Source organism: Grosmannia clavigera (assembly GCF_000143105.1).
Source record: "Grosmannia clavigera kw1407 unplaced genomic scaffold GCSC_82, whole genome shotgun sequence".
NCBI classification, from domain to species: domain Eukaryota; kingdom Fungi; phylum Ascomycota; class Sordariomycetes; order Ophiostomatales; family Ophiostomataceae; genus Leptographium; species Leptographium clavigerum.
The window spans coordinates 198,048-212,048 of record NW_014040576.1 but is presented as its reverse complement, the minus strand read 5'-3'; the positions used below and the strand labels follow the sequence as shown (position 1 = coordinate 212,048).

The following is a 14,001-nucleotide window of genomic DNA, read 5'->3' as shown; positions in this document are numbered from 1 at the left end:
AAGTCCGGCAATCCTCAGAGATAGAGTGCTAAATAATAGCGAGAGAAAAAGCTTTGGGGAAGACTACCGATCTCGCAGTGCTGGATCACCCCTCATGTCGCGAATTGGTAAGCGCTGGGACAGCTAGATGTCCCATGTGGATGAAAGCAGCCCACAGAGCTTGGGGCGGAAACGGAGGAGTTTCTGTTTCTGCCGGGCACTAGCAACCTTCCATTCGGAGGGGCATGGGGGTTTTCCCCCCCTTGTATTCCTCGCGCACAGCGCCGAGAATTGGTGGGAAATTAGCGAGGCGTGGGCAGATATGACAAATTTGAAGGTTTTGCAGGTATCGGCGTAAGCTAACCCCGAAGATCGAAAATAATGCTCCCTCTCCTTCTTTTTGTGCTTTCCCATATAATCCGTTCGGAGGAGCGCGGCGGGGTGGAACTTGGTATGTCCCTCCTTACTCCGTAGGCAAGTCTACCGCAAAGTCTGTTGCATTGGCGTCGGAGGAGGTAGCTCGCGTTATATCTTACTACCTAGCAAGATATGTAGAGCGGCTCGTTGTGGGGCAGCCTGGAAGCATTTGTTAAAACTTCATCTTCAGTGTGTGAATATGCACCATTGTCCAGCACAAGGTTCGGCTGCCTGTGCTCCGGTATACAATTGAAGAGCGGGCTATTTTAGCGTCTCATATCCATCGCAAGATGCATGTCGCTTCCGGAGTTCAGATAGTTTGCTCGATCACCCAACACAGAAGTACTCGCATCACAATTGTCCGGATGCAAATAGTGGGGCACCCCTCTCAGAATACAGACATCCAGTGGGGAAGCTCCAGAGCTTGCTCTTCCGGCCTGCCTCTCGACATATGCACGTTGTATCTTACGTGGCATCCCGCATGCGCAAAGTCCGCAGCGTCCGCAGCGTCCGATGTGGTGGGGCGCGGATTCAAAAACTTCTTAATTTACGGAGTATGCCTTGGACAACACCGTCACAATTTCTCACTTTCCTTGTTCTGTGAAGTGTCTGGAGTTGACAAAAACCGGGTAGCGTTGGAGCAGACAGGCATGAAATCCGAAGACTAAAACCGAACAGCGACTTCTTCTATGCTCTAGCTTTCCTAAGACTTATCTCGGCCTATGCACACATGTATGTACATATGACGGCTGGGCGGCCACACCATACTCGTTGCGTCAGTTCTAGACAATACAGACGTGGCCAAGATTTCTCGCTTGTACATGTGGAGTGTTGCTGACCTTATCTTCCCTAGTAAGCGTGCTGAGTCAGATATAAGTAATCGCGTAGATGTGGCGTAACGGTCCGCTAGCATCGCCACTAGATTTAATTGATCCCACACACGTGATAAAGAGCGCACAGACCACTTTAGGGTTTTGTTAGATTTTTTTGAGGAAAATATTCGTGGCCCGCTCAAAGCCTCAGTTTGACCTTTTCAACAGCCAACCTATCGACAAAACAAGCCGACGCGACGACGTAAGACTTCTTCTTACTTCTTCCACACTGATTCGAGATACATTCATTGACACTCTACATATCAGAACGGTAGAGATTAAATTTAGTCTCACTTCATCACACAAAATGCCTTCCGAAGCTGGCCACAGATGTGAGTGCTAACCGCCCTCGCGCACAAAGTATTCATGGATGATGGAATTGCACCGAGGTGTCGCATACGATGCCATTGATTGCTCCATACTGTCCTGGAAAACGCGCATACCTCTGCTCTATACCTTTTCATTGTCGATGCAAAGACTAACACAACCTTCTCATAGTATACGTGAAGTAAGTTTGAACAAACCTATTCCAAGGATGCATGCCACAGCACACGACACTCGCCGGATCGGTTGAGAAGGAGCGGCGGACTCGTATCGAACATCAGACGAAGGAGGAATCCCCTTGAGGATGCTTGGGTGACTACATATAGGTTCATGGGAAAGTCCGGTCTGAAATACGATCGTCGCCTGTTCCACACGACAAACCGTACTCGAACAGATTCTTAACGAGACGCCCTACCACGGGGAATACGTGTCTGTCTCCTGATGGTCGATTTGCAAAGAGGGATGGGAGGAAACAACCAGCAACACTCGGCGGTGCATACACCAAATGTTGTCGGACGACCTGACGTCGAGATGGGGAGAGCCTGCAAGACGACAGGAACGAAAGGCTAACATGTCTTCCCTAGGGGTCGCCACCTGAGCTACCAGCGTAGTCGGCGCACCGTTCACTCGAAGACCAGCCTGGTCAAGATCGAGGGCGTTGATGACCAGTCTGCTGCCAAGTATGTCTATCCTCACCACGTGCTTCGATTTGGTCTGAATCCAGAAGGCTGACACGACTCTTGCAGCTTCTACCTTGGCAAGAAGGTCGCCTATGTCTACAAGGCTCAGACTGAGAAGCGGGGGACCAAGTTCCGGGTCATCTGGGGCAAAGTGACCAGGCCACATGGTAAGTTCTCATACCGTCTAGCAGTCAGGCTGGCAATCTCTCGCAGCAATCTCAAATTAACACGGTGGTAGGCAACTCCGGTGTCGTTCGTGCCAAGTTTGTCACCCCCCTTCCGGCACGGTCTTTCGGTGCTTCGGTCCGCATCATGCTCTACCCCTCGTCGATATAATTAAAGGACGGGTGCTGGAGCTGTGCAGGTGGAACGTGGGACTTTGAGGAAAAAAACACAGGGATGGTGATCTGTGATGAGCTAGGACGGAGTTTGCGTATTCGGTTCATTCTTCCAGCTTGTTGAATGTGATGATTGCAAATGGGTCGGGAACGCTTACCAGGGGTGAGAGGAGGAACAAAGATTCACCCGCCTCCCCGAAAACGGAAAAAAATAAAATAAATTCAAGACACATCATCATACTGCGTCCTCCACCGGTTGCTTGTCATCCAGTCAATCGCAACATCTCTACAGAGCGGGCGCAAACGATCTTTGAAAAGCAAGGCTGGTCTGGAGAAGAGCAAACAAGATTTTTTTGAACCAAAAAAATGGCAAATCAATAAGCATTATCAGTCCATGTGCTGGCTCCCTACGTTCATGTCTCATTTGGGTGAAGGACTGGGAGTGGAGATATGCAGAGCTGGCTTTTGTGGTGTTCTTATCGAAGCAGATTCCAATCTACCGGGAGCGTATCGTATATGTAGCTGACGTTCTTTTCAAAACGTGCTTCCACCAAGTTACTCGAAGCATGGGGTTAGGCCCCGCACTCCGAAACCGGTCTTATTTTGCTGTCCTCGTACTCTGTGCTCCGTACGTCGTAGACAAATCTAGACGCTGCCAGGGCCAGCAACATTATGTACTCGTATACGAGTTTGTCTCGTGAGGACGGCCTGATTACTGCGACGTCGCTTAGTTTGCGTGGGAGATGACCAAGCCCATTGAGTCCAGGTCTGAACACCAAGCACTACGAGTACGGGTACAAAGAAGCAGCATCCACGTGTGTCTAGGATGTTGCTGGCACTGCCAGCACGAGCAACGGGGGGAACCAGGGCGGGGGCCAGCTCGACTGGTGACGGTCCTTATACTACTCCGTATGTAATATACGTCGTACTCCGTATTATGAGCATTTGCAAATTAGATAATAGCCTTACTCCGTATCCTTTCCAGAACCATTACGCCAACCGTTCGGCAATGCAAATTCCGGAGTTAAGGAGCCTCTCCCTATAGAAATGCATACGAGTAGTATTTGCTACAGGCAGCGCGTTGTTGCTAAATCCATCAGCGTCCCTTTTCAAACTTTGGCCGACGAATCAAGTTCCTGACAAGCTCGGTTATGACAGGAGGAAGCTGGTTGCGGAATTCCACAATAAAATTTAGAGGGGGTAAAGGGCAGATACCCTGTTACGGAGTATCCGTAGGCAGGATACCAATTTTTTCTGTTTCTACTCCATTGCCCTCGAAGATGCGTGAGTAAGATACGCATTGTGGATTTCGCTGAAGCACGACGTCATTATCTCAGCCTTGCAAGACGTCTGCAGCAGCTTCTTCGCCCACACAAGGCCTGTGCTCGCATGTGCATAATACCTTTACAGAGTACGGAGTACAATAGGTATATTGCCAATTTCCTCCTGGGCCCTGCGTCGCTCTATTTTGATGACTGCGTCCCCCTGCTGCTCTGCAGGCCGATCCTGATAACGGTTATCTTGCTACTATTTCGTACTAACAATTAAGATACCATGTATCTTAAGATACACCGGTCGTACTCCGTACTCGTACTCGTAGTGTCCTCCACTCACACCCATGCATGCATGGGTGGCATGAAGCCCAAAACGATTAATGGAATGGAAGACGATTGACGGCCGTCAGAATGACATTGTCCGTAAAGATTACCGGCCATCGCAAGATAGTGGTTCAAGAAAGGATCGGCACAATAGTGCGACTAAATTCCGAAGACTACGACGTAGGTCGAGAGCCGCATTCAACTACATGGCTACGGAGTAAGCTCATGCAGCGCTCCGTAGTCTGAGACCAGCTGTGCGAAAGCGCTGCAGCTGCGAGCAGTTCCATGAAAGACGAGGTATGCTGCCTGTTCCGTACTACGTATGACGTCTTCTGAACTGTCCACACTTTACTTGCACAACGCATGTCTATCAGTCGGTGAAGACGGAAACAGCTTGGCTGGCGGTTATCTTTGTAATTGATCGGCAGACGGTGCGGACCTATAAGCAGGCCGGAAGGGAAAAAATGGGAAAAGGAGGGCATGAAAGAAAGGGCGAGAACCCATTATAGAGAAAGAATATGATGTCTGCTCGCCCACATCTTACATAAAAGCGAGTGCAAAGAGCAGTAAGAAAAAAAATTCCCCGAAAAACGAAGATTTTGAAAGAAAGAAACACAATTCAGGCGCACAGAATCTGAAGGCTAGAGTAGACAAAGAAAAGAAGAGCCAGTCCAGCTGTTCTAGGCTTCGCGGTCGCCCCATTTTGCCCAATCCCGCAAGGGGCAGAGATACGACGTAGTGCGAGCTAGTGCATAGATCGGGGCGTGTACGAGAACACGTACGAGCAAGTACAAAAAAGGGAGACAACAAACCGATAAGCTAAGATACGTCGTGGGGTGCGATACGCTAGATGGCATGCGCTGGAAGATACGAGTACGAGTCTTACGCCGTAAGTATCCCGTACGTCGTACTCCGTATATGTATTAGGCTAGGCCCAGCTGCCAGCAACGACAGCATTGCTGCACTTTGTACTCCGTAGTATCACGAAAACTACAATGAAAGATGCGCGACCGATCGCTCCGGAAGGTCCGGAAGGCTTAGAGGCCACCAAGTCGTGGGAAACGATTGTGACGCGATTGTCGTGCCAGAGCAGTCGCATTCCCGTAGGCCTGATTCGTACATTTGTTCTCGTAAGACATGCGCGGGCTGTAAAACGACGCCACGACCGAAGCTACGCGACGCCTCGATTCTGACACTGGACTCGCAATTCAGCGAATGTCCACGCCATGAGACCCACCTGGCTGTGGCAGTTGGTAGAGAAAATGCGATGCTGCGACACATGTATATTACGAGCATGTGAGATACATAGCTGCGCTCGTGGCTATTATATTTTATTCTTTTCCCCCTCTTTTTTTCCTGTCATTTTCTTTTTTTCTGCGCTACCTTACTCGAACTGGCTGTAGTCCACTAAAGGCGAATGTAAAAAGTGTTCTGGCCCTGCAGGATTTTACGAGCGAACAGACACCAAAGGCTTTTTGTATCCCTACGAGTACTCGTATCTTACAATGCAGAGCTGAGCCTGCAGTCTTGCGTGTCCAGCTAATATACGCTAAAAGGTCGGGGGCAAATGATCCAAAGCTTGGCCGTCAGGTACCCATGCCCAGATTGACACTACTGCGTACATGACCAGCTGGTTTACCCCCCCAGGTTCTTGCGAATAAAAACAGCTCCCATATCTACGGAGTATCCTACTCGCACAAATGAGTCTGTGCTGTTGCCCACCCTGTCGGGTGAAAGAAACGCACAGGATATCTCTGCGCTACAGTATAAACCCGCCAGCCTGTTTTTCTTGTTTTATCACCTACGTAGTGCTTTTCTACATTAATGGATGGTTAGTCGCCCCCAAGAAATACCACCAAGGACGGCACAGCGGCATTTCCCCCCTGCGCCCTAACGATAGAAAACTTGCTTCTGGATTGCATCGTATGTCATCTGTCACCCTTGTCTTTGTTGGTTTTCAGGAACTGCGTACTCCGTACGTGCAGAGAGCACGAAGGGTGATAAAATAAGCGACGCCTTGCCCCTTTGCGCGTTTCTCCTCGTATTCAATGCGCCGGCGCCGTTGCCCCCTGGACAACGGCAAATGACAAAGGGTCTATGGGCGATCCTGCGGCTGTACCCAGAGAGGGCTGCAGAGAGCAGTCCTGCTGAGGAATGCGCAGCGCCACACTCCTCTACATAGTCGTAGTACGAAGTACTCCATACTACGTCGTATGTACACATCCATTCTATAGTTGTACAGGCCGCGCGCCTTTCTTGCACTCCGGCGAGTTTTCCCAGTTGACAACCCACGGGCCAAGTCTCCCACATTTTTCTCGTCCCCACTGCTGGCGGCGAGCAGAAACGAAACAACGTCGTGTGGGCAGTGCCACAGACCTGGTGGTCGACGCAGCAGAGGAAAAACCACAGCGGTCTTTTGAAACGAGCTGCACGTTGGCTGTGCCTGCACCATATATAGACCCGTGACACCATGACCAGGAAGATGGCTATCTGAACCTTGTGCATACATTTGCGGAGCCTTGTAAGTGGCCGACGCTACGAGCCAGAAGCGTGGAAGTACGCGTAACCTGTTCAGGGAAGAAAACTCTACTTTTCGCAGCGAGGGAAAAAAAAGGATACAAAACGGGGACTTGACGTCAGCTTGTAGCCAACCAGGCAGCACACACCCTGCAGGCTGCAGGCTGCAGGCTGCAGACTTTGGCCTAGCCACCGCCCAGCCGCACGTCCACCCATCCATCGGCCATCCACATCGCGAGCCGGATCGGTGGTTAGGAATCCCTACAACATGCTCGTACATAGTAGCGTGGAACAAGACCGACGGCCAACGAAGACCCAGCCACGCCCGTCGGCGCCCGTTGCGGACAAGGAGACAAGCCTGACCGCCTGGTCTTCAGCTCCTTGACACCCCGACACCTGTGTCTTGCTTCACCAAGTTCGGGGACATACCCGAGAAATTACATGATCGGGCGACCGGACAACGGAAACATCATTAACCATAACACAACCAGACGGGGATGAACAATGGACACAGCGACGCAGATTGAGAGGGCGTAGACCGATGTTCCTTTTCTCTCCTTTTCTCTTTCTCTCCTCGAAAAAAAGAAGGAAGGAAAAAAGAAGGAAAATAGACCCGAGCCGGTTCGGCCGCTTTCCTGATTTCCCAAGCCACTTTCCGCCCTCCCTGTGCCTGCCACAGCGCAACAACAGCGCAGAGATCGGTGCTACTACGTCCGGCGCAGGCTGCGGATCTTCTTCTCTCGGCGCCTGTGGGTGGGGCACCGCCCCAACACATTTTCAGCGCCAACCTGAAAAATACCCACTGTCATGTAGCGACGGCAGCGAGTCCGCATCAGTGATGACGACGGCTCGACTGGCCAGCCGTACTATGTGAGATATATTCACACCCCTCCCGACCATAGGCTACAGCCTCTTCTTCGCGCTGGCGGCATGCAAAAGCCCACTCACACCACTTCGCACAATACAGACACACCACCCTGCCCACTCCTGGTCCCATCACATACGTCGTATACTGCTATGCGACCGATAAGGTGGATGTTTCCTTTAACTCTTTTTCTTCTCCTCTCTCTTTCCTCATAGTGCTCCAACCCCCCAGTCACTCCGTCAAAAAAAGCAAGCTCCGTCGTTCTTCTCCCCCCCAAGTACCACTATTTGGCAAACAAAAGCTTTCCTCTCGTTTACACCACAGTCGGCCGCCGAAGCACTGCATACACATTCGCTGTGACCGACAGTTCACAAGTCGTACTCTTTCTTTTCCTCGCACGCGACGACGGCCCATACACCCACTCTCGCTCTCGACGACCGATTCCGCTCCTCCTGCGAGCTCTTGACGCTTATCCTGAAAGAAACCGCAGCTTGCCGTCTGCTCTTCTTGCTCGCCCATCCATCCCGGCGATCTTTCTCCGTCTTCAACCGCTTGACACCCTCACTCTCCTCTTCTCGGCCCTTCCTGGTCCCCGTCGCGTCCTTACGATGATGGCTACCTACGACAGCCCAGCGCCGCAACCCGGCGGCTCGCAGCACCAATTGCCTCCCCATCAGCAGTATCAGCAGGCTCAACGCGTCCAGCAACAGCAGCATCCAAAGCGGGATTCCCAGGTCCAGTATGCTCCCGCTCCCAGCCAACCGACGCCTCAGGTCTCAGCACAGAAGCCGCCACGAAAGTTCCATGCCTCGCAAGGTAGCAATCGACCAAGGTCGCGCTCCTTCAGCCTCAGGTCCGATAAGAGCGGCCAGAGCGGGAGCCAGAAATTTGAGCCCGAGACGCACGACGAGAAGGAGCGGAAGCGGCTCCACAGCAAGGCCGACCCTATGTTGGCCATGACTGAGGCAGAGCCTTGTACGTATTACGCCCACGCCCGATGAGATTACACCTGCTGTTTGTTTGTCTGCCCCTATTTTCCCAATGCTAACCGCCGGTATGCAGCTGCTGTCGCGGCAACTGCCAAAGTCTCGCTTGGCTCGATCCGTGGGGTGACCCCCCGAGACCGATTCGGAAACGTTATCGGTTCGTATTTTCTCCACCGCTCGTGCTACTTGCTGCTCAACGGTCCATGCTGACACATTCCATTTCGCTTAGTTGAACCGGACGTCTCCAACCCTACACGCTCTCGCTGGGAGCGGCCGCTCGACACCATTCGCAGCTTCGAGGCTGCCATTGATGGCGGATACAACCGCCGATCAAGCGTCTACCAGCCGAGTATGGGCCCTTGTCTCTTGCTCCATCTCGCACGAGCCACCAGTTTTTGCTAACCATGTGATGTGAATAGGCGAAGCCGCCGAGTCTGTGTCTGGTGGAAACACCCGTAGAAACAGCTATTTCAATAACAGTGAGCCGTCCTCCTTCGAGCACAATCCCCTGCACTTTGTTTGTCAGACTTTGGCTAACTTGACTTGTGAATCAAGACACCTCCCCTCGCTACCCCCAGGATGCCTACTACGCTCCTAACCCGCACTCTCTCATACCGGCGACCTATAGCCAGCAGGAACTGAGACATCAGCGCGACGCTTACAGCGAGCAGGGAAGCGGGTACAATGGAGCTGGTCACGCCCACAACGGCGGCGGCTCGCGCCCTCGGTACAACAGGACGGCAACAGAGCCGCAGGCTCAACAAAACGGATACCGTAACGGCGAACAGAACATCTACCCGGCTGTGGGTGGCCACCGCTCTTACGAGACGGTCGCCTCTGGCAGCGGTGCGTCCGGCGGCGAGCCTGCCGGCTACCTGACAGATCCGACGAGCAGCGACAACAGCTCCATCGACCGTCGCCAGTCGCCCCTGAAGCAGCAGCACAAGCCTGGAAATGACTATGGCATCGGCTTTAGCCAGAGCAGCGCCTACCAGCCGTCATCCTTTGCTGTCGGTGGGCCTCGCCCTGGCAATGGGATGGGAGCACCCACGAAGCTGTCGATGTCACAGAACTCGGACAATCTGGCACCGGCACCGCCGCCGATGCAGCAGGGCGTCAACGTTCTGCGCAAGCCGACCACTCCGGCCCCGGACAAGCGCAAGAGCTGGTTCTCCAGGAAGCTCAGCAGAAAGAGCTGAGCCAACAAAAGATTGTGTCCGTCGGGACCGCTTGCTGCTTTGATTTGCATAATTTACTGGGAACAACTTCCCCAACACATTCATTCAATACCCCATTGTTCGTCCCGAAATACCGTCTTTCTTGCACATTTACGAATACACACCAACAAATGACAATAATAGGTTGAAATACCTGAACATAACATGTCTTCTGGTGTTTTTCGATTTCTTTTTCGCCTTTCTTCTACCAGGTTCTATTGTAGAGTTCTTCATTTTCTTCAAGGGCAGCCGTTGGGAAAGGCGACTGGGGGATGGCCACGGGTTAGAGGATTACAGGGAAATTTGTATCTCTCGTCGTCTAACCATGCATTGTTGGACATTTTGTATGAGGACACGGGATGCAATTGGGCTGGCGTTTTATTCTGATGCCGTTTCAGCTGCTCTGCGTGTCTGATTGCTTATTCTTGTTTATTTCGGGTTTTGGAATCAAGGTCAGATATTTCACCGCACAATTTCTTTTTTTGAAATGGGAGAATAAGGAGATGGGAAAAGAGAGGCTTCTGTTTCGGCTTAACGGTCGAAAACCCTAATGATTGTTTCTTGCGCAAGTCTTCTCTGCCTTCACACTTCTTTGGTTTCTTTATTGCGCAAGTCTTTGCATGAATTTCAAGAGTGTTGATGCGATGGATTCGCCAAAACACGGGCGGGCAGATGCAACGCAACGGCCACGCAGCAGTAGAAAAAAGCATACTATAACGTATTTGTTACAACCCGGTTCTATCTCAAACAACACGCGATAGAACCTTGAAAGTAATCTACACACTTCATTACTTACCGGATGTATATTGCCGATCATAAGAGTACATGGTGGCCTAAATCATTCGATCACGTCTGTGACACTCTATGTGGTTTTCAGTGCTCATGTAATATTCAGACCTGCAAAGTTTTATGTAGCCGTGCGAAACACAAACGTGAGTCCCCAATTCCAGACGACGTTTTCTACGCCTGGAAGTTTTGTACACAACACAAACAGAGGCACAGACAAGATGCGGGGTCCCGTTTCCGAGCTCCATTTTGTTTGCGAAGCTTCATCTATTCTTCTTTGTAGTCTTCTTCTTCTCTTCCTGCTCGGACTGGTCTTCATTCATGGCCACAATCACGTACGCAATCAGCACCACGTTGGCCACAATTGCCGCCGTTGCGCCGGCGTATGTCGAGTTACCTACGGGAAGGATATTATACATCAGTATAGGAACAAAACACCACGTGGTTGTTAGAGAGGAAATACGAGGATGCGAAACGTACCGGCAAACAAATGCTGGACTGTCATAAAGTATGACCCGATCGGCGCCGCGATCATGGCCAGTGTGAAACCAAGGAGCTTGAAGATAACATCCCTGAGCCGCGATCAGCAGGCGGCCACTGTGTATGCATTTGCGCAAGAGAGGCTGCAGGACTGCTCACCTCGGGACTGCTGGGGAAATATCGGAACGCTCGCCAGCCGGCGGGCTATTACCAACAGTTTCATCCTTGTCGAAGATCGTCTTCTCCGAGGCAATGATGCGGCGAGTCGCCATTATGAAGCAATGTTGGGGTCGGAGAAGAAAGGTGAGTCGATCTGGCCAGAAACTTCGTCTTTCGTATTTCGGCTGGTGAAAGTGAGGGGGGTCCGCTGGCTAGAGGGGGGGGTAAAAGCCGTAAACTTGATACTGTGAAGTTATATGAAGGAAAATTTTACACGTGGCCAACTGCAGGTCGTCATCAAGGAAGCTTGAGAAGGAGAGCCTGTCGCAAGAGAGCAGATTGCGATGAGCTGCTCTTTAGCTTACGTAACGGCTCACTACGTATATGTTGCAAAGGAGCATCTACAAAGCTTAATAAGCTTTTGATGCACGTGACTGGCTTCATGTGTCTAGACAACGGGTGTCTAACGATGCACTGGCAACATTCTCTCTCTATATATTAGGCTTCCAAAGTAAATGTCATGTTCACAGTATAATATGCATAAGTACTTGTGTGTACATAGTACGTGTAGTATATATACCAATGGCTTACAAAAAAACTTTACCAGAAGTAAGAATGTGATATAGAGACAAATGGCGACTACCGTACAAGGAGCGAAATATATTATATTGAATCGTAAAATAGAAACTTCCGAGCAATACCGCTTATTTTCTATGATCAGAGCATACGGAGTACTCTTGGCAGAATTTAGGGACGTAGGTAGGGACGTGGGTCACACAAGTGATACACTACATTGAAAAGTTAGCGACACCATTATACAATCAATCTCGTCTTGTACCACCAGCCACAAGGTTTTAAAGTCCCCGGATATACCGTATATTTTGGCATCAAGAATGGTGACACTACCTGTTCTGTTACAAGCTCCCTGTCCGTCCTCGAGGATCTGTAAGTGGGGGGTTGTACAGACCAGCGAAAGCCGTATGCTGAAAGCCACTCAAAAGCCCCCAATTAGAACCAAGTCTTTCTCTCTTCACGTACTTCTACTTCTTCACCTATCATTGGAGAAAATTTACTAAGCTGGTGAAGTTGCGCAAAATAAGTTTTTTCGCCTTGGCTCCGACGTTGATTTAGCTATTCTGGTATATCAGAAGCATAAAACAAACTGATATCATAGACGAGATGGCACAAACTATTATTGAACATCAAGAACTGGAATGTCTATACAGCCTCTGGTATATATGTACCTGTCCGGAAATCGGTCCGCTTGATAGGCACCCAATTTTACGCCACCCTCTTGGTTACATGTATACGATTTACGACGCAAACGAGGTTTCAATCACAAAAGAGGTCGCGTGAGCAGAAAACTAAATGAGAGCCTTTCGAGGTCCGTATGGCTATGAAGGTAAAAGCATACCAGTAAACACGAGCGTAATGCGCCAATGTACTTTATACATGATCACAGCATTATCAGGTCGCCGCCTTAACACGCGCCGAGTAGCTATACGGTACGTTAACGATATGAAAAGTGCGGGTGCTATAAAAAGCAGGATCACAACAGTGTAATGTTTTTGACCGAAAACGGAAGCCATGCACACATATTGTCTTCTACAACATTACTAATACTGACATTTGTAATAAATTACAGCTCGGCTGGTCCCTGCTAGTGGCAGGGTTGATCAACAAGTAGGAGCAAATTTGCGAGTCGACCAAATACAACTTTTAGCAAGTCAATAATCATCCCAACAACCCCATGATAGAACCTATTCTACGTGAGCAGAAACTCAACTTCCGCCTAGAGAAGGTCCTGAACATCTCGTAGACGTCTATGGATTAGAGGGCTAAATAATAGCTGCATAGTAAACTATCTTCAAATGATGGTTTGTCCCATGTGCGCTCTTGCTGTAACTAGTGATACGATACGAGAGTTGAGCATTGCCTTTTTCTTATTAAAACAACACAGGTGCGAGAGATTAAGCAAATAGTGTACGAGGCCCTTCCATACAAAGGATTACAATGTATAGTAGAGGCGGAATCATATTATATATCCGGTTCGCACATACACTTCTAACATGAGTAAAGCAAAAATTTAGTCTAGCCTGGCATTCCCCACTTTTACAACAGCTTCGTCTGATCTATCAATATCAATGGCCAGGCTTCAGAACGCTTGTAAGAGCTGAATCCGCTAGTGTTCGTCTTCTTTCTCTAAGACGTATCACGGAATACTCCGAACACGGCACGTAACATACTATCTCTATCTATCTTACGATTGCCTATGTCTAGTACAGTAAAGGTGAGCAATAAATATGTAGCCTGAACTACCATATAAGGCTGCTTTAGACAAGCTATAGGCTTTTAATAGGGGGTCTTATAACCGACGTAAAGGTAAGACAGCTAAAGCGTAATACGTTTTCTATACCCCGTACTGCCTTAAGATCGGAAGACGGCGATGCTGCTGGGGTACTGACGCCAAGCCATAGACCATGTATACTGCGACAATAAGCCACAATATTTCGGCTCATCCAGTTTAGGCCCGAGGACTGTCAGTTAAAAGAAGTGGAGCCAAGATTCGTCGAGGGAGCGACGTAACATGACTTGAACATGACCAGCCGCTGCAATTTGTCCGGAAGAGTGTTGTGCCATGATGCGACGTAGGCTTCCGTGCGCTGGCTAATAAGTGAAAGTCAAATTACTCGTACATGTACTCCGTACCGAGTCAAATGGCTTCAAAACGTATTATCTCTGTGTTTCGAGCCTATCATGGCCTTGGGAGTTCGTAACCTTCG

At 50.0% G+C, this 14,001-nt stretch overlaps 3 protein-coding genes across 3 annotated transcripts; 2 read left to right on the top strand and 1 right to left on the bottom strand.

The window, feature by feature from the left end:
- Positions 1 to 1,575: 1,575 nt before the first annotated feature.
- On the top strand, positions 1,576 to 2,608 carry CMQ_7874 (60S ribosomal protein l33; the record flags this gene model as incomplete). The annotated part of the gene is made up of 5 exons (XM_014313514.1): positions 1,576 to 1,600; positions 1,767 to 1,776; positions 2,177 to 2,272; positions 2,339 to 2,439; positions 2,511 to 2,608. The coding sequence occupies 5 exons, from the start codon at positions 1,576 to 1,578 to the stop codon at positions 2,606 to 2,608; spliced, it is 330 nt and encodes a 109-aa protein (XP_014168989.1).
- A 5,590-nt stretch (positions 2,609 to 8,198) lies between these two features.
- CMQ_7966 (uncharacterized protein) lies at positions 8,199 to 9,775 on the top strand (the record flags this gene model as incomplete). Its single annotated transcript, XM_014313606.1, has 5 exons — positions 8,199 to 8,565; positions 8,653 to 8,733; positions 8,806 to 8,925; positions 8,996 to 9,055; positions 9,132 to 9,775. 5 exons carry the CDS (start codon positions 8,199 to 8,201, stop codon positions 9,773 to 9,775), a joined length of 1,272 nt encoding a protein of 423 aa, XP_014169081.1.
- Positions 9,776 to 10,842: 1,067 nt separating this feature from the next.
- Positions 10,843 to 11,331, bottom strand: CMQ_7895 (uncharacterized protein; the record flags this gene model as incomplete). The annotated part of the gene is made up of 3 exons (XM_014313535.1): positions 10,843 to 10,976; positions 11,060 to 11,151; positions 11,219 to 11,331. 3 exons carry the CDS (start codon positions 11,329 to 11,331, stop codon positions 10,843 to 10,845), a joined length of 339 nt encoding a protein of 112 aa, XP_014169010.1.
- Positions 11,332 to 14,001: the final 2,670 nt, after the last annotated feature.